Raw genomic sequence first — 20,876 nt, forward strand, 5'->3', positions numbered from 1 at the left:
ATAAACATGTATATTAATTTTGAAAAAAACAAACAGCGGATGTAAAACACACCTTGAATTCTTTAAATTAAAAATAATCCTCTTCTAGCTCTTATCTGCACACAATGGGGCATAAGGCACTGCATCGTAATGACACAGTGTTATCTTGATCTTTACTTATATGGAGGAGAGGTAATCACTCCTGCGCTTCAGGGACCAGTCTAGGGTAATATACAATAAATATAAGTGATTTCACACTCATTCATTACATATTTGTATTGAAAAAGATGTTTGGGGATAAAACAAATCACGTCTTTACACGGCCGATTTTTTTTTTAAAGAATGTATATTGAATATTTTTATGTTTGTAGAATATATATGGGAAAAAAATTAACACCTTACCTTTAAATTAATCTATTATTTTCAAATCCATATAATTATTTTGAAGAAAAAAAAAGTTCAATACAATAACTGTCTTTAAAAAAAACAATTACGTAAAATGTTACCTATATTTAGAAAAAAATAAGTTGACTTAACGAATACTGGGCCTTAAATTTAGCAAAAAACGGCAGTTTCATATGCATAGGTGTATACCTATGTATTATAATTGTGTTTGAAAACCCGTGATGTCACATGATTCTTATAAATAAATTTACTTTTTTCGCGATTTGTTTGTATTTTTTACTGCGAATATTTCAACGCCGATCTCTCTCGATTTAGACCCGTACACATGAGAATGTACATAATGTGTATTATTTGTGTTATTACATACGAAGTGCGTGGTCTATAGACGCGTCTTGGCAATCTACCACGAACTTTGTGAAATCCATATGCGAAATGCGAGTACGCAATCGGCGTGACGCAAGTCGTTCCGCGAACCACAGGTTTACTCCGCTTGGGGGACCGTGGAGTCGACGTGCTGGTTCTCACGAGGAAACAGCGGGGACCTTGCCGTCAGGGTGACGCGACAGGTGTACTCAACCAACATCAACCGTAAAAAAAACACATTTTTTTTTCTTAGTTCCTGTTTTTAAATGGGACAAATTTTGGAACAGGTAGATGATTTCCTCTATTTGGGTAGTATGTTTTCTGAGTACGTTGTATAAGTGATTTTTTCGCTCTAATATTTATTTAATACTACCCTGGTCTGGTACCTGAAGCGGGGGGCTGATCACTTTTCCTTCATGTGTTAACGATCAAGATAACACTGCGTTTGTATGATGCAGTACCCTATGCACCATTGGGGTGTGAATAAGGTTTTGAAGAAAAAAAAGAAGATATACATTAGTCATATATGTATGATTCATAAATATATAATATTATCAATGAGTAATTTCCATTTCTCATTTTGGGACATGGGATTAAGGTTAACAAGGCTGAAACACAAATAAGAAAGTAAAAAAAAAACTAAACTAATAAATGGCAAAATATTAAACATCAAACGGGTAGAGTAAATAGGCATATATAAAAAACATTATGTAAGAAGCATGTTTAAAGAAAACAAATGAGAAAATATGACTTATCACTAACTCTGTTTTATTAAAGCGGGATATTCGAATTATAACTTAATTTTCTTTAAACCCAGGTAACATTTAACTTAATTGATTTTTTCTTAAAACACTGTTTTAAAACAAGTTTTTAATCTTAAATATAATTTTTTTGCGAGTACCCCCTTAAGAGGATATTTGCAAACTCAGATTTCATTGCACCAGAGGTCACATGTCTGTTCACGCCCGATTTAAAAAAATAATATTTATTGGATATTTTTTGTTTTTAGAACATAAGATATAGAAAAAACATTTTTTAATTTTTTAAAATTATTTGTCCTTCAATAACTCTTTTCTTTTCAAAACCATTTAGAACAAAACCATTTATTTCGAAGAAAAGCTTTCTTTTAAGAAAAAATCAATTGCGTAAAATGTTACCTGGATTTACAGAAAATTAAGTTGCGAATTAACGAATACTGGGCATTAAGTGAAAGTAATCAAATGCGTAAAATGTTACCTGGATTTACAGAAAATTAAGTTGCGAATTAACGAATACTGGGCATTAAGTGAAAGTAATCAAATGCGTAAAATGTTACCTGGATTTACAGAAAATTAAGTTGCGAATTAACGAATACTGGGCATTAAGTGAAAGTAATCAAATGCGTAAAATGTTACCTGGATTTACAGAAAATTAAGTTGCGAATTAACGAATACTGGGCATTAAGTGAAAGTAATCAAATGCGTAAAATGTTACCTGGATTTACAGAAAATTAAGTTGCGAATTAACGAATACTGGGCATTAAGTGAAAGTAATCAAATGCGTAAAATGTTACCTGGATTTACAGAAAATTAAGTTGCGAATTAACGAATACTGGGCTTTAAGTGAAAGTGCTAACCATTACAATAAGTTAAATAATCTAGGTGATTTAATTCATTAAATGTTACAAAATTTCTTAAGGATTTCTTTCTAAAAATAATTTACATAATCTTTTATTACGATAAACACACACGCTGTTTTTTAAACTCCCTCTAGGAACTAGGAACCAAGTTAAGGTAGGGCAGTTTTATAACTCTGGCCTCAGACTCTTGGTGACGACCAATTGCTTTAATATATTATTTTTTTACATAATAATTTCTAATTCCGTCGTTTTCTGAGATTTAAAAAAAATATGTTAGTATTAACTTTTTCAAATTATTTTACTCTATAAAACATGTGCAGTGTTTTATTGACTTGACTCATATTTTTGTAACTAGTGACTTTGGCAATGTTATAAAAATAGATAAAATTAAAGTATGCCAAATTTACTTTGTCATTATTTTTCTGAAGGTCATTCAATTTATAAATATCGAAATATTTATATGCATACCTACTGAATAAGTATGAGATTGTTACCGTTAAAGATCAAAACGCGATGTGTATTATTTAAAAGAATTACAAAAAAATGACGCAATAAAACGTTCATCCTGCAAACTGAATTTTGTAAAACAAAGGGGGTTCTCGATTTTCCTTAGAGAGCAAATGTCACAGGTCATTTGATATATATACCCTTTTAATACGGGACTTTACCACTACCATTAAAGTGTGACGTCAGAAGGAGTATTGATTCAACTCGGAGGTGTGTAAGGGGTGTGGCGTCAAGGTGACCTGCGCACACAATACGTACAAAGCTGAAAACGGAAACTTTTTATCAAAAGGGGATATTTCGCACTTTCATGACTTTTCCGCGCAAATGTTTCTGAAATTGCTTTTTTTACTTGTTTTCCAAATGTTCGATTTAGCGTGGTTTAAACATAAGTAGCTATTTCATAGCATTAAAATTATTTCCTCCTCTTACGTTCTTGAGCTCCAAGTCCCGTGACCAAGTTTTCGTCTACCTACGATCGATCGCTTAAAATATTCATTTTTTGAAAATAAGTAAAAAGGTCCTATACGGTGAATTGTTCTTTATCTCCGCAGTACACAAGGATCTTACTTTTCGATTGTTGGCCTTCGCTTTAATAGGTTCTTGCAGAATTCAGGACGAGTTACGGTTGTTCGCACCGACCAGGCTTTCCGCTGAAAATGTTTCAGTGAATTTGGTGACACCGAGACGGAAGGTCGCGCTTTCGGTACTTTAACAGTTTTAATAACCAAAAATCAATTCGCGCGAATATTGTTGCGTGTTTTCTCGTGCAGATTTTGAGATTTTCCATTTACCTGTTGACGACACACCGGCCATGCGTCAAGCAAGGGATATTGTAAGTTTAAAAAAAATACTTTTCCCGCTTTTTTTCATGCACGTTACGCTTTTTTAATGATTATTTGTCATAGAATGAAATAACAACTATATAGTTTTTTTCCACATTTATTTTATTTGACCAGCGATCGGGCTTCGTCGTAACCGACATCATAAGACTGGTCAAGATGATGTAGGTTACGACGAAACCCAGTCGCTGGTCAAATAAATTTTATGTGGAAAAAAACTATATAGTTGTTATTTTATTCTATAAAATGTAATCCCACCAAGAAATGTCAGTGCAAACTTATATATTTGTCAAAAATACATATATTTGTCAGTTAAGACCGAAGATTAAAAAAAACATAAGTTTAATTTTATTGAATGATTTTTATCGTAGTTACCGTAAAAGTCAGACATTGGTCGGCAAAAAATGATGATTATAAATATGCCCATTGATGTAGTAATATTATACAATACAAAACATGGACACGTGTTATTTACACATAAATTCAATTCTAAAAATATTCAAATATCTTCTCGATCTCCAACAATGAGATAGGGATGAGCAGATATAGAAATATTTTTATCGAAAAATATCGGATGTAATTTATCGAAAAATATAAATTAATATTTGTTAATTTTATAACAGATTACTACGTATTTTGAGTTGAATTATTTATTGTTTCTTTCTTTCCCCTATGGTTAATACTGTATTATCTTGATTATGAATAACCTACGTGAGAATGATCACATATAGCTTAAGTAAATATTAATCATAGCAGTTAATACGCATAGTAAAAATATTTTACGTTTAAACACAGTCATAATCGAATTTACGACCTCAAGAATTGAAGATGTTGGTCCTTTCAGTTCAAATACACAATAATTCACTTTCTCTTACACTCACCTTCAAGTTCACCTTCAAACATTGGTGCAGGGTTTTTTTCTACGAATATACCCGTTATGCCTTTGTCTTCTCACGTGAAAATTATTTCAGGATAAGGAGTATTACTCCTTATCCCTAGTAAACCAATCATAATAGTTTAAGAAAATTCTCAAATTCATTAAAAATAAGTTTCCTTTTTGGCACTCCACGGCAATAGAGCATATTATGAAGGTTATGATAGCAAAGAATTTTCTACCACTATTTCTAAAAATATACATAGATATAAAATAGTATAGGACTGGGTTTATTTAAATCTGCAACCCTCGCATTTTATATAGCACTGTTTCTCATTTATATACAATAATAGTAGGGTCGTGGTAGCGTTATAAACAGTCTACCAATAATTTTAAAAAATGTGTATGTATATAATACAAATTTTAAAAAAAAGTCTATGTTCCATATTACGAAGTCACAATCGCGTAGTCAAAATAGCAGAATAACAAATCCAAATATTGACGGCCGAAATCTGAGTGAAAAATTATTATAGCATTTAAATGAGTTTAGAGGAAAAAAATTTTTTGGGTGTAACTGCAGTTTTATATTGGATATTAACCATTTCAATATATGAAAAATCCTAATTCAGTATTAGATGTGACGAATGATATAACAGAATAAAACTTTACTTACTAAATATTAATGTTCCTTACATACAGGCTGTCATTTGTATATGAAGAATATCCTTAATATATTATTAGATTAAAACCAATATTTTTAGCTTTTCCACTTTATTTTTATTTGACTAGCGACCGGGTTTCGTCGTTACCGACATCATCAGACTGGTGTCGGTAACGACGAAACCCGGTAGCTGGTCAAATAAAAATAAAGTGGAAAAGCTAAAAATATTGGTTTTAATCTAATAATATATTAAAAATGCAATTCCATCACCAAGTGTCAGTGGATAATATAAATATCCTTAATATTGTATTTTATGTTTAGTAAAAATATTCACTGTAAGGAGATGTATTATAAGATAAATGGTAGCTTCTTATATGGAAATTCAGCTGAATTTTACCCATGACTGACAACCACACTACTCAAATTCTTGGAATTTCTGTATTTCAATTTCAAAACATTTTACTTGAATCATTAGAAGTTTCACTAGAGACATCTATTGGTGTGATGAAGAACCTTTTTTATTGAGCAGAAACTCTTACATAATTGTAGAATTAATGAATTTTACACGTGTTAAAGTGATAACTTAAACCAGCCTATGACTGTCGTAAGCCCCGTAAATCCTTAGACTTCCATATTCTAATTCATCTATGTTGAGATGTCATCTTAACTTCTATAATTGGAGATAATTCAGATTTGTGAACAAGTATTGGGACACACTAAAATGTTGTATTTAAGAAAAAAAAATCCTGATTAAATTAACCTAAAATATGAATCTATATCTATTACGTATTGATATTGCAATAATTGCCATGAGATAAGTAATAAACTGACCGACTCCTACGGCCTTGACACTGTTGTATTTGTTTTTAACGATAATTCATTTACAATGCAATGCACTTACATATTTAACGTTTAACCCGATTCCAGTTCAATGCAGATATACGGTAAGTATTATTTACCTGAAATACACTTTTATTACGCGTATAACATGTGTATATGTACAGCTGATCCAATCGTAAAATATGAATAAAAGCACCGTAAGATTTATAGCTCATCCTAATCAAGTAATATATGGTTTTATGTGACGTCAATTGCAGAATCAGACTTAGAAAATCATATTTTTTTCTTGATTTTTTTTCGCATTTTTTTTGGTCGTAGCTAATTTGTATATTAATATATTACATGTTGTATACTTTATGTTGTCCGCCTCCGTGGTGTAATGTTCAGCACGCTCGGCTGCTGTTTTGGTGGTCCCGGGTTCGATTCCTAGGGGGGGTGAGTCAAATAGAAAGAAGTTTTTTTTACTCTAATATTTATTCAATATTACCCTGGACTAATACCTGAAGCTGAGAGCTGATCAACTTTCCTTCATGTTTTAACGATCAAGATAGCACTGCGTTTTTATGATGAAGTGCCCTATGCACCATTCGGGTGCGGATAAGGGTTTGAAGAATATACTTTATGATAAAATTTTGTTTTTTTTTTAAAGTATATTATTGGTTAGAAAAGTATTTATCTAAACAAGGATAAACATATAAAACAAGGAATTATGCATTAGCCTGAAATATTGTAATTTTTATTGCTTTATAGTTAGGAAGTGACATATTCCAAATATCAATATGGTCCGCAAAATCATTGCCGAAGTTTTGCATTCGGTGTATAAACTTTATAAAATAATACTACTTTGTTTTTAACCACTTTTTATTGGTACTTTTCTCCAACCGGTTTCGGTGAATCGGCATAATGGTTAGTCCGTTTTTTAAATATTCGATTTTATGTTTTATAAAAATATCCGAACTTCAATTAAAAAGTCACAATTTATTATCGAATTAATAAAAACCTTATATTTGAAAATTTAATTATATATCTGTTACGGGTAATGCTAGAATACGGAATAAATCTAGGTTTATTCGGGTTAACTTAGCATTACCCAATCCTGTTGGGTAAACATCAAAAACTGACAAAAATTAAAATGAATATGTAGTTTGCCCGTGTACACCTAGGTCTACCCAATGCTGATTGAATAATGTTAAAAAAACGTAGACAATATAAGTGCAAAGTCCGGATAAAGGAAGTTATATGTATTATTATATTTTTAAAAAATCATAAAGAAACCTAACCTGACCTAACATTATCCAGCTAGTGTTGGGTAGACCTACATAAGTAAGGATACACGGGTAAACTGCAAATTCCAATTTATTTTTGTCAGTTTTCGAACATTACCCAACAGGATTGGGTAATGCTAAGTTATTCCGGATAAACCTAGGTTTACTCCGTATTCTAGCATTACATTCATTATTCCACATATTACTGCTCAACAATGTTATTTCTAGCAAATGAAAAAAATTTAAATGAATTATAAATTATTTTCAATAAGGCGATGAAAATAGTACTCATGAAAAAAAAAACATAATAATAAAGAAAAAATGAGGAAAGAACTCAACTGGTTATCTATAAAAAAATACTAAAATTAAATAATTTTAGTTAAAACCCTTATCCGCACCCCAATGGTGCATAGGGCACTGCTTCATATAAATGCAGTGTTATCTTGATCGTTTTACACATGAAGGAAAGGTGATCAGCCCTCCGCTTCAGGTACCAGTCCAGGGTAATATTGAATAAATATTACAGTGAAAAAATCACTTATATTTATTTGCCCCCCTCTTGGGAATCGAACCCGGGACCTCCAGAACGGTAGCCGAGCGTGCTGACCATTACACTACGGAGGCGAACAGAATTAAATATACTGATCTTTATATATAAATTTTTAAACGATAAATTACCCAAATATTTTAAGGATAAAATAGTGTTAAACAAATTTTTATGAACATATTACTAGAAATATGGATAAAATAAGACTGCCATTGTTGAAAAAAAAAACAACTTACAAAATGTTCAATGTATAAGGGTTTGAAATTGTATGATGAGATGCCTGAATGTATGAAGAGTGAAAAGAGTCTGAAAGATTTTTTTTTTAATAACTTGAAACATATCAATTATGATACCTTTAGTCCCCAGTAAAAAGTACTCCACACAGTGAAAAAATGTACCTTTTAATTTAAATTAATCTCTTTTTTCTTTGCCTACCTTGTGATACATTTAAGTACACTTTTATTGCCAAAATATATTTGATTCTTAATTTGCCAATCCTGTACGATGTGAGTGGGAGTCTGACGTCTGACGCATGCAGAGTGAGGTTAGATCTCGAGAAAATATTCCGACGTCAATGGCTTCCATCCACGCAGTACTATTTACATATTATTGTCAATACTGCAACGTCAACAGGCGACGAAGGCACTACAATACATAATTATATCTTCGTCATCAATTTAAATACCATTTCACTTTTTCTCATTCGTGAATAAAATAATTGATATAAAGACCTAACGCCATGAGAGTTGTCTCAAACGCAATACTTACACAGACTAGTAATACTTACTTTTCACTTTTTCTCATTCATGAATAAAATAATTGATATATAGACCTAACGCCATGAGAGTTGTCTCAAACGCAATACTTACACAGACTAGTAATACTTACTTTTCACTTTTTCTCATTTATGAATAAAATAATTGATAGATAGACCTAACGCCATGAGAGTTGTCTCAAACGCAATACTTACACAGACTAGTAATACTTACTTTTCACTTTTTCTCATTCATGAATAAAATAATTGATAGATAGACCTAACGCCATGAGAGTTGTCTCAAACGCAATACTTACACAGACTAATACTTACTTAGTGGAAATCAAGATTCTGATGTCACAAAATATTGATATTAAAAGGTATGATTTATTCGCGACATAGCGAATTCGTAATTTAACTCTTAACTGCCCAGGTCATGGAAACCCCTCCAATGCCCACGGGGTCCATATGGGCCCAAATGTAATGTATTATATTATTGGTTATTGCTCGACTACCGTTTATTATTTTGGGCTGGCATCGCTTATTTTGTAACACTGACAATACTGCTTCATACCAGTTTACATTTATTACGTTAATTCTGTTGTCCAATATTTTTAACGGAAAAATAATTGGAAACTAGAAAAAAAAGTTAAGGGCAGTAAAGCAGTCAAAAATTTCTGACCCATATGGACCCTAGGGGCACTCGTGGGTTAAGGAATAATTCATTATTATTCTTATAGTTATGTATGTGACGTGTCATTACAATAGAATCTTCTTGACGGCAGTTTTATATTTATATTGAAAATATATTTTTATATATTTTTAAACTCCTCACCTTTCAATAACTCTTTACTTTTCTTTTCAAAACCATATATTTATTTCGGATAAAATCGTATTTTTTCAATACAAAAACGTTGTTTTTAGCAAAAAATAAATTAAATTTAATGTTATCTGAGTTTAAAGAAAATTAAGGCGACATTGATCGTGGCGTGTCCCTCGTTTCGTATAATTTATCTTTGACTTTAAGCATTGATATTTTCCCTTTTCCTCCCTCCCGTCCCTCTTCCAGATATTTTTATAAATTTTGAATTTTGTAGTTGGACCAATTCAAGTACTTGTTTTGTAATACATATATATAATATGTGCATTACTTGACTAGTCTGAAAATTTACCAAATAAAATAAAACAATAATAATATGCCTGAAATATATTTTTTATTTATTATCATTACTTAGCAAACGTTACAAACATTACAAATAAATATAAAATGCACGATTAATAACCATACATAAGAGTTTATTTTTCTTGGCAAAGAATCAAAGTGCGTACTACGCAAATTATGTACGAGGGTTTGCGAATATTTTAAACCTAAAAAACATGTTCAGAAAGATCATTTATTAAACTGCGCTAATTCGTACCTTGCGCTGGACTCGGCCATTATTTAAACAGCTGGTTTTAGTTTTTGGTTTTTGACCTTTGGAATCTAAACAAACATGCAAGGTTACTATTAAGTGAACAAAAATCACAATTATTACATCATGGCTGTTGTAATGACGTCAGAAATGTACAATATATATATAAAGATACATATCTTTGTATTAATAGTGTGTTTTTCCTTTTCCCTCCAATTTTCGGACTCATTCGTATTATACGGCTTCCCTATTTGGGACGAAAGGTTTCTATCTTGAAAATTCGTCTATTTTTGAGTATTATGTAAGTCAATTCAATTGTGTCGGGTGTGGTCTTGTTGTTAGTGTCGCGGACTCTTGAGTCAGAGTTTCTCGGTTCGAACCCACTCTAACACAATTTGATACCTATTTTCAATAAATAATGAGCCGTTTGGGCTCACAGAAATAGTATGATGAATTAAAGTATTTTTGTAAGTAATAAAAACGCAAATATTTCTCTTTTTATTATATATTTTTTTAAATATTAAAATTGTGGAAAGAACGCATTGTCTGTTATGTCATTCGTATTCGATCTATCATCGTGCTTTTTCTTTTCGCAATTTTTATTGCAGTATAGGTATCGTGCGTGCTTGATATTTTCAAAGAGTAAAACGATATATTTTCTTCTTTTATGAGGTCAGAAATCGAAAAAGTTAAATAAATATCCAGTATTAAGGCTAGTTACATCATTCAATAGTTTCAAACTGAAATTTCTTGAAAGATCGAAAGCATAGAATGAAATATGCCACAGAAATTATTCCAAATCTCTGCTTACTGTCGTTGAAAATTTCGTAAAGCTTAACGATTTTAGGCAGTGTTTACATTGATTTTAAGCACACGGAATAATGAACGACGGTAATTTACTATATAAATTATGTTTTAACTGAATGAGGATAAAATGATTTTTAAACTATTTTTATTTCTTCAAACTTTTCGTTACAAGGTCAAATGTTAACGGTATTTTTAAATTAAGGTTATCGAGATTGTATGCATATTTAATTTTTGAAAAGATAATGACTAAGCCCTAAAAAGAATGACTTCCAAATTTTCGATAGCTTACCTGTCTTCCTTTTGATGTTTATTAAATGATATTTATTATGTTCTACTTTCATATGTGATACCCAGATTACTTTTAACTATTGTGTACCGATATTGAATATTTCAGTATGTATATTTCTCTATATTCATACGACACGTGGGTATTATACCATTCCGACAAACTACCGACACATCAAAATCAGAGCAACGCTTTTATTAATGGACACGTCATATAACATCAATCAATAAGTGTTTCGGACAATGTACAAAGAAGGTCATGCTGTGGGTAGAAATTGTATCGCTAACTTTTTTAATTGGGGACTTGTCCATATTTTACTGCAATTTACATTTGAATCAATTAAATGTTTCCTGTTCTGTAATCGGTAGGGGAGAATGAAAAATAATGTGTTACTTCCCATGCAGATTCTAGCAAATTAAGTACTTTTTAGTAGACAGAAAAAAAAAAACAAATATAAATTATCCGATCAGGTTAGGAGTCGTAACAACAGCGGGTATGTATGAGGAGATGCATGAACGTGGAAGAGGCGAAGAATGTTTGCAAGGACAGAGTGGTGTGGCGCTCTATTCTCTCTGCCTACCCCTGCGGGGAAGCGGCGTAATGGTTAGTTAGTTAGTTAGTTTTAAATTATCCGATAATTGTTCTTTTCTAATTGATTCAATTTGAATTTTATTTGAGAATAACAACTGAATAAACATACTACTTTTTCCGGACAAAAACATACCTGTGTTGCAATCAATAAACAGATCGAACTTATGTACACAATTCCGTTTAAAATCTATACGCATGCACTATACTCCGTTCATATTTATTTTGCCTCTGATTTATTTATATTCATATTTATTTTAGTTTATTTTATTTTTGTTCATATTTATTTTACCTCTGATTTATTTATATTCATATTTATTTTAGTTTATTTTATTTTTGTTCATATTTATTTTACCTCTGATTTATATTTAGTTAGCCAACATAACAACTAGAGGTAAAATAACTTTAGATTCACTGTACCTACTTAACTGTTTTGATACATCGCTCACTCCTTTCAAGAACGTCATAAATAAAAAAACATGATTTTTCAGGAGAGCGTTTTTAAATTTTAAAATATAATGCAAAGTTTTAAAAATAAATATCAAGCCACTTATTAAACTTTTTACTTTGCAACAGAACCTATGAGGTAAAACCTGAAGGTTGATTCTCCATTTGAAAAATATTTAGTTTATTTAAAAAAATAATTAAACAATACCTTTTCTTCAAAATGCAAAAACAACACTTTCTGCCCTGTAGCGGGTAAATATTAAGTTAAAAATATGCCACTTTTGCTGGATTATAGTACATTTTTTGGGCATTCCGAAAATATAAACAACTGAAAATTGACGATTTTTGATTTATGACGTTCTTGAAAGGAGTGAGCGACATGTCAGTGTCAATGTTACCATTAAAAAAACGTTTTTTTTATTGCATAGTACCTAAATGTAACAGAAACTCAGGCTATAAAAATAAAATTTAATAACTGATTTTACGCATATATATTTTTTTAAAGTACTCAATATTTTGCATCAATATTAAAACCACAAAATTGTATTATCTATGTATTTGTATAAAAAATAAATCAGGTCAATATTTTAGATTTGTCCACATTCTATAATAATTATGACTCGTGTAAATATTGGTATGGAAATACAATTTTTTCGCAGGCTCGTCCGCTTACCTTCGATTTGTGCCACAGTTAACCACTATTTAATTACTAGACGTCATGCGACAGCACCCTAGTATTGAGCACATTAGTAACATTTTAAATCATAAATAAATTCTGTAATATTATTTAATGCATCAATATCAAGCTCTGTCGCTTTCTCCAGCCTTTAATTCCTTTTATGGCGATAAAATGCGCATTGCGCATAATAGACCTATTTCTAACATGTCACTCACTCCTTTCAACAACGTCATATATAAAAAAACTTGATTTTTCAGGAGATCGTTTTTTTAAGTTTAAAAATATAATGTAATGACAACATTTTGAGTGTGTCCAAATACTTGTTCACAAAATCTGGATTATCTCTAATTACAGGAGTTATTTTCAGTTTTAGTTATTATAAAAAGCTTCTTTACATCTCACCAATAGATATCTCTAGTGGAGTCCTAGTGATTCAAGAACAAGGTTTCTAAATTGGTTCATATATATATATATATATATATATATATATATATATATATATATATATATATATATATATATATATAAAACTTCCAAGAATTTGAGTAGTGTGGTTGTCAATAATGGGTAGAATTGGTGAATGTTACACGTGTGTAAAGTGATCACTTAAACCAGCCTATGACGGTCGTCAGCCCCGTAAATGCCCAGACTTCCATATTCTTCTTCATCTTTGATGAGATGTTACAAAATAATATAATGTAATGTTTTAAAAATAAATATTAAGCCACTAATTGAACTTTTTACTGTGCAACAGATCTTTTTAGGTAAAACCTGAATGTTTTTTCTCCATTTGAAAAATATTTAGGATATTCAAAAAAAATAATTAAAAAATACCTTTTCTTCAAAATGCAAAAACTAAACTGCCCTGTAGCGGGTAAATATTAAGTTAAAAATATGCCGCTTTTGCTGGGATATAGTAGATTTTCTGGGCATTCCGAAAACATCCACAACTGAATATTGACGATTTTTGATATATGACGTTGAAAGGAGTGAGCGATGTCAGCATTTATGAATTTTTTTCCATAACCGTATCACATTTTAAATACCTCTCAAACGTCCCAATATTCCTTTCTTTTATCTACGTCTGACCTATATTCTGTATATCCGTACACTAAAATTCAATTTGGGATGACCTGTTAACCTTATTATTATATAACATACTTCAATGCATTCGACTGCAATGTGCAGTTGTAGGTAATCGTTTCTTGGTAACAATTATAATCTCACCACGAATTTTTTAAATATTTAATTTCTTTATAACATTAGTATCCCGTTTTCTGTGTACCTACCTACCTATTTGATGAATTTTATAAAAGAATAATTCGGTATTTGTACATGTGTTATAATTATGTACACGATAGTATTGAAACATCGTACCCTTTAAAGTAGTACTCGGAAACACGCAATTCAGTAAACGAACGACTGCGCGAAGGCCAGACGTGTCTCAGGGCCCATATTTTTTAGAATAAATGTATTATTTGACTTAAAAAAATATGCGTTTAATTTTAATTTTTAAATAATTGAATACAAAAACGGTGTTTTAATAAGAAAAAAACAATTGCGTTAGATGTTACCTGGGTTTAAAGAAATTTAAGTTGCGGGCTATCGAATATCCCGCCTTGGTAAAAAATCAACTTCAATTGCAAAAAGGCAATTCGAGAAAAATTCACAAACTAATGATTGTTTAAAATATCATCATAGAAAGTTACTTTTTTACTAAAAAAATACCTTTTTATCTGTGTTATGTTACTTGAAAACGTACATTATACATCAGATCCAAAAAATTGAATTATACCGGCTTTTAGGAAAAATTAATCAGATTAAAATATCTGCTTGCATTGTGGTTTGTATCGTGTCAATCACTGTCAGGGGGGGTCGACTCGTAAACGTCAGATTGTTCAAAAAACGACCAGAAATGACGAGATACACTAATACACTAACAAAAACACCAAAACGGGAACGAAAAATACGAGATACCAATAAGTTGTTCAAATATTTCAAATAAATATAGACAAAATGTTTTGTTACGAAAATGTAGAAAATTAAACTAAATATACTATAAGTGATGAAGTTTCGTGACGAGTTTAGATGTCCTTGCATTTTGGCATGGCAAATGCGTTAATATCCTGCTCAATATATCTAGACCAGACATGGGGAACCTTTCTATTTCAAAAGGCCACATTCACTTATCTGATTCAACATTAGGCCGCAGTAAAGAAAACTTAGACACCCCTATAAACTAAATATTTTAATTATATCACAATATAAATTGTTAAAAATGCAATTTAAAAAAATATGGAAAAAATGCCTATTTACAAAAATTGGCATTAGTCAAAAGGCCGCACTAGAATAGCCAAAAGGCCGCATGCGGCCTTAAGGCCGCAGGTTCCCCATGCCTGATCTAGACTGTTGTACATAATATTTGACAGAGCCCCATATACGTATGTATTCTTCCAAATATAGCTCTCTAAGTCCCCTTTTTCATTATTTAGCTCCTTCTAAATAGTGATTCCCTCTCTTAAATCCAGAACATAAGATTCTTAAACTATTAAATCCTAACTTACTATTCGCCTCTTCTCCGCAGGGGTAGGCAGAGAGTAAAGAATGTCTCATCAATTTGTTTTACCCTTTTTTCTTCACTCACTCATTCCACATGTCCAAACTATCTCAATACAACTTTCTTAATTTTGACGATAATGGTTATCAGCTATATGAGCCTTGCATTATTTTCGTATTTCACCATTCTAACATCTATCATACATCGTTTTGAGGATCATCCTTCTTTTGACAACTCCATTCTTCACTTCCATACATTGGAGCTGGTACTAGGCTTCATGTGTATTGCCAGTTTAGCTTTTCCTGTTAGGCTTTTATTGTATTAGCTCTTAAAATTTTTTTTATAATATTCATCCATTAACATGAATATCGTTTACGACACTGAAGCATAATCTCTACAGATTGAATTTATTTTATTTTACAAAAATTGTTATAAATAAAATAATGTACACTTGGATATATGTCAATGCTATGCCCCAAGAATTAAGAATATATAAAATAACCTCCAGCGTATTTCAGGAAATTCCTTTATGTTTTCTTATTTTGCTCCACCGCGTTACTTCGGTGTCCACACGTGTTTCAAATATTTTCGGAGCATACTGTATCGGAGTAGTGACTGTGCCAACTCATTCAGACATCTCTCGTGACGCTATTGGACGTAATAATATTATAATATACTAAATCATGAACTCACTGAAGCTGTTCACAAAAACCCAAAAAGACTTCGCATATGATTTGGTTCGATAGACTTAATGTTACACGTGTGTAAAGCGAACACTTAACCAGTCTATGATGGTCATAAGCCCCGCAAATGCCCAGACTTCCATATTCTTATTCATCTATGTTGAGATGTCACAAAACTGATTTGAAAAATAACTCCTAAAACTGGAGACCATCCAAATTTGAGAACAAGTATTTGGACACACTCAAAATGTTGTACTAATATATTTGTTTAAACATATGCACAAGAGCTAGACTCTCTTTGAGTGATAAAATGTAACATAAATTTTCAATTAATAAAAGTAATAAAATAACCGTTGGATATTCGGATGAAATTTTTAAAAGGGGGCATTTCTTACTGATATCCGTGTGTTAATCCTTTCTGTTATACAATACAAACATGAAACTAAACCTGTTTCTCATACATGTGAGAGTTCTAGACATGCGAACGATCAAAGATATGTAACCTAAAATTCATTTAAAAAAAAAAACTAAAAAAATAAACCATATGCTTTTAGTTGAATCCGTTCAACGAGAAGTCTATACTAAAATAGAATGAGGGTACTCTCACCCTCTGCATTCTACCCTCGTATATTTAAATCTATTTTTTGTAAATTACCATCGCTCTTTACTCCATGTGCTAAAAACTAAAGCCAACAAAATTTTCAAGATGACAATTCGATATATTTTAAGAAAAATATTAAAAGAGAATTTATGAGTACTTGTAAGAGAAACCTGTTAGAGAAATTTCTATTCTCTCTATATACGATCATACGGCGTATGTATTTATATTAGCCAATTTAAGATAACGTCATTTTAAGCACAGATCGACCTAGATTTTATTATTAAATGTTGAATCTTCGAAAACATGTTTGAACGTAATCATTGTTTTTATAATCATGAGATTAATTTATTTATTGATTTGGTGTTTAATTTGTAGAACACCATTTTGATTTATGTATTATTTTTTAAATCAAACACAGATTTTTTGAGTCTACTAAGTTGTATCGTATTGCTAAAAAAACACATAAAAATTAATATCGGGACAATTGTTAATGGCATTTTCATTAAATCTTCACATTTGTCATTTTCAAACGAATGTGAAGATTAAATAAAAATCCCATAACTGGGTGAAACAATTGTCGCAATATTAATTTTTATATATTTTAACAATAAAATACAACTTAGTAGACTCAAAAAATCATTTATAACTATTTATTAACGTTTTTTCGATTCTTAGCCATTTGAAAATACTCTTAATGCACAGAACACAGACAGTCATATTGCAAGTATGTGAATAATTACGGCTCAACATCTGCTGATGATAAAAAAAATGATCTTACGATTTTTCGTCAAATGCAGATGTCCGAATTACAATTATTTTAAGTTTTTCATTTTATTGTCGACATATCGCTCACTCCTTTCAAGAACGTCATAAATAAAAAATCGTCAATTTTTAGTCGTCAATTTTATGTTTTCGGAATGCCCAGAAAATGTACTATATCCCAGCAAAAGAGGCATATTTTTGACTAAATATTTACCCGATACAGGGCAGAAAGTGTTGTTTTTGCATTTTGAAGAAAAGGTATTATTTAATAACTTTTTTAAATATACTAAATATTTTTTGAATGTACAAAAAACCTTCAGGTTTTACCTAAAAAGATCTGTTGCATATGAAAAAGTTTAATAAGTGGCTTGATATTTATTTTTAACACATTGTATTATATTTTTAAACTTTAAAAACGTTCTCCTGAAAAATCAAGTTTTTTTTATTTATGACGTTCTTGAAAGGAGTGGGCGATTATGTAAATAGGTTAGTTAAATATCGTTAATGTATGTAATATCACTAATATAGATTTTTATATCATATATGTAATATAATGTGTCGGGTTGTGGTCTCGTGGTTAATATCGCGGACTCTTGAGTTTCTGGGTTCAAAACCACTCTACCACAATTTGATACCTAGTTTAATAATACCCGCTTAGGCTCACAGAAATAGTATGAAATTGAAGTAATTTTTGTAAATAATAAAAACACATATATTTCTCTTTTTTTTTAATTAAAAAACATTACTCTATTATAAGTATAATATTAACTTTAATTGTAGATTTAGTTGTTATTGGTGGAAATTTCCGGGATACCATAAATAACAAAAAATAAACTATATTGTATTTTATGGTATCCCGGTAACAGTACACGGTGATGAAGAGTGAAAAAACTCATATAATATAATATTTATTTTTAGTCCCTTGGAAACAGAACTAGGAGTTCGAATTTTAAAACTAAGAGTTGAAAAGGAAATTAATTCTAGAGAAATATATTTATCTCGAAGTTAGAAGCATTTGGCCATTGGCTCATGTCACACCGAGATTCTTTGTGAGAAAGGGTTATAAATACATTTAAACCAACAAACAAATGTATAAGTACTCGAAATAACTCGGACGTGGTAATTCCTGTCTTCTGGCCGACGCCAACGCAAGCTAGTCTGAATCAGCTCTTTATTATTTGTAGGGACTGAGCTTTCCTTTGGCTAAAGTTTTGTCCCCTCGCTCAAAGTAGAGCATTAACTTCACTAACCATCTTTTTTCCTAATATTTTGTAAATAATTACTTACGTCAGAGATATTCCTATTTACTACGAAATAATTAACAAAACTTGGGATAATAAAGTAAACACATGGTAAAGGCATTTTCACTAGAAAATGCCTTTACCATGTGTTTACTTTATTACTATTATATTTCGTGAAAACCCGTGTGATTATTAAATTAGTTATAAATACAGTTAAATGTCGTATTTAAAATTTCAATAAAATTTAGCATACTGTATAATCTTATAAAAAAAAAAATTTATGTTTTAAAAAATGATGATCACAAAGGGAATTTCAAATGCATGTGTTGTATGTACATATATATTTTTTAAATTGTAAAAAATCAAAAACAATACGGTTACTCAATACGGCTTCACTTTTACAAATCTCAATCTTTCAAGCTGAAAATTTCATAGAATTTCAATGACAGATGTGGCAACCTATGAAAAAACGAACTCAAATCGGGTGATTGAGAGTGCCACACGGTGGTGATTCCGGGAAATTTTTGATCAAGGTGGTAATGTCTCCTGTGCGTGTCATGTCAGGTCCCCCTGACGTCGACTATCACTTGAAAGTAATCGTCCTTGTCTTGGGCAGCTCTAAACAGCATCTCGACGGTCCTGATCCCCGTCCAATCTCGTATATTTCGGAGCCAGGAGATCTGTCTTCTGCCCACACCTCGTCGACCTTCTATGTATTATGTAAATAAATATAATGCCTCTGTCCTTTGTTAGACAATATATGTTTTTTTCTGTTTAATATACATTTTTTTTGTTCATATTTCTTGGCAATTTGCATAGATAAGAACCTACACGGTTAACTTAATCACTTCCGTATATACTTTTTGCAATGACCATCGGTATATTTTTTTACAGCAGTCATACACGCCCAAAGTAGTATACTGACACACCGTGCAATGTATTGAAATGCACAATAAATACAGTCTTGTATTGTATATACACAATACTTATGATGTGTAAATATGAATAAGTATGTGTGCAGTTTCAATTTATGACAGCGAAAAGTCAAGTTTAAATTGAGCAAAACCAAGTTTTATACACAATGGACCTTCGACCGAATTCCTGGTGGCAACTAACCACCGAGTAGACGCCATACATATTTATCAATTCATTACTGGGCTGTTTAATTAATTCTGATGGATAAAATTTCAACTTTTCAATCCGGTTTCCAATAGCCCATGCTTAAAATGTCACTAACATAACTATTAATATCACAAAACGGAAAGTATTTTTAAATTACATAAATTTGCATATAATATTTATGTAACAGTGCATAAGAATTAAATAAGAGTACACAACGGAAAAAAATCTAAGCACTTAATCCAGGGTTGCCAAATAGGCTAAGGAAGAAACGAAACCACAAAATTCTATGTTAATTTTCTGAATATAATTTTGGGGAAAAAATGGTTTGGACATGTAGAACGAATGAGTGATGAAAGAAAGGTAAAACAATTTTATGAGGCGAATGTAATGTAAAGAATCGACGGGTATGTATGAGGAGATGCATGAACGTGGAAGGGGCGAATAATGTTTGCAAGGTCAGAGTGGTGTGGCGTTCTATTATCTCTGCCTACCTTGCGGAGAAGCGACGTGATGGTTAGTTAGTTAGATTTATAATTATATTTAGTATTTGTTTTTTAAACTTTTTTTTATTGTATACGTTATGTAAATTAAAAACATCACTAAAAATATATATATATATATATATATATATATATATATATATTATATATATATATATATATATATATATATATATATATATATATATATATATATATATATATATATATATATATATATATATATATATATATTCGACTACGAGGTATACGCTACGTACTTTGTATTTCAAATGATAATTAATAAGTATAATAAACACAAAAAATGAGAAAAAGTTATAAATTATTATGCCGATTGTTTTTTTATTGTTATTATGTAAAAAAATCCCGCCATACTTCGGTCAAAAATTTATTTATTTATTCAAGTTTACTCGATATTTATCATTTTTCATTGTAACTAGGAACTGTGGTATTTGCCAATGTTATCAATTTGAATTAATTTCCTGATCCCATGCTGTTTTTTTTCGTATTTAAAATTTTTTATGAAAAAAAGCAAATAT

At 30.7% G+C, this 20,876-nt stretch overlaps 1 protein-coding gene across 2 annotated transcripts in view; it reads left to right on the forward strand.

The window, feature by feature from the left end:
* Window positions 1-20,876, forward strand: part of Hex-A (Hexokinase A) — a 70,137-nt gene that overhangs the window by 16,457 nt on the left and 32,804 nt on the right. Inside the window, exon 1 of one of the 2 annotated variants that reach the window (XM_088276165.1) lies at window positions 3,536-3,704. The exons of the other annotated variant lie outside the window; for it this stretch is intronic. Within the exon in view, the coding sequence (XP_088132291.1) occupies window positions 3,684-3,704 (21 nt within the window). The 5' untranslated portion in view covers window positions 3,536-3,683. Of the gene's footprint in view, window positions 1-3,535; window positions 3,705-20,876 lie in introns of those variants that run through there. 2 annotated transcript variants of the gene reach the window in all.

Source organism: Brachycentrus maculatus, unplaced genomic scaffold (genome assembly GCF_059751285.1).
Source record: "Brachycentrus maculatus isolate JH-2025_06_01 unplaced genomic scaffold, ASM5975128v1 h1tg001173l, whole genome shotgun sequence".
NCBI classification, from domain to species: domain Eukaryota; kingdom Metazoa; phylum Arthropoda; class Insecta; order Trichoptera; family Brachycentridae; genus Brachycentrus; species Brachycentrus maculatus.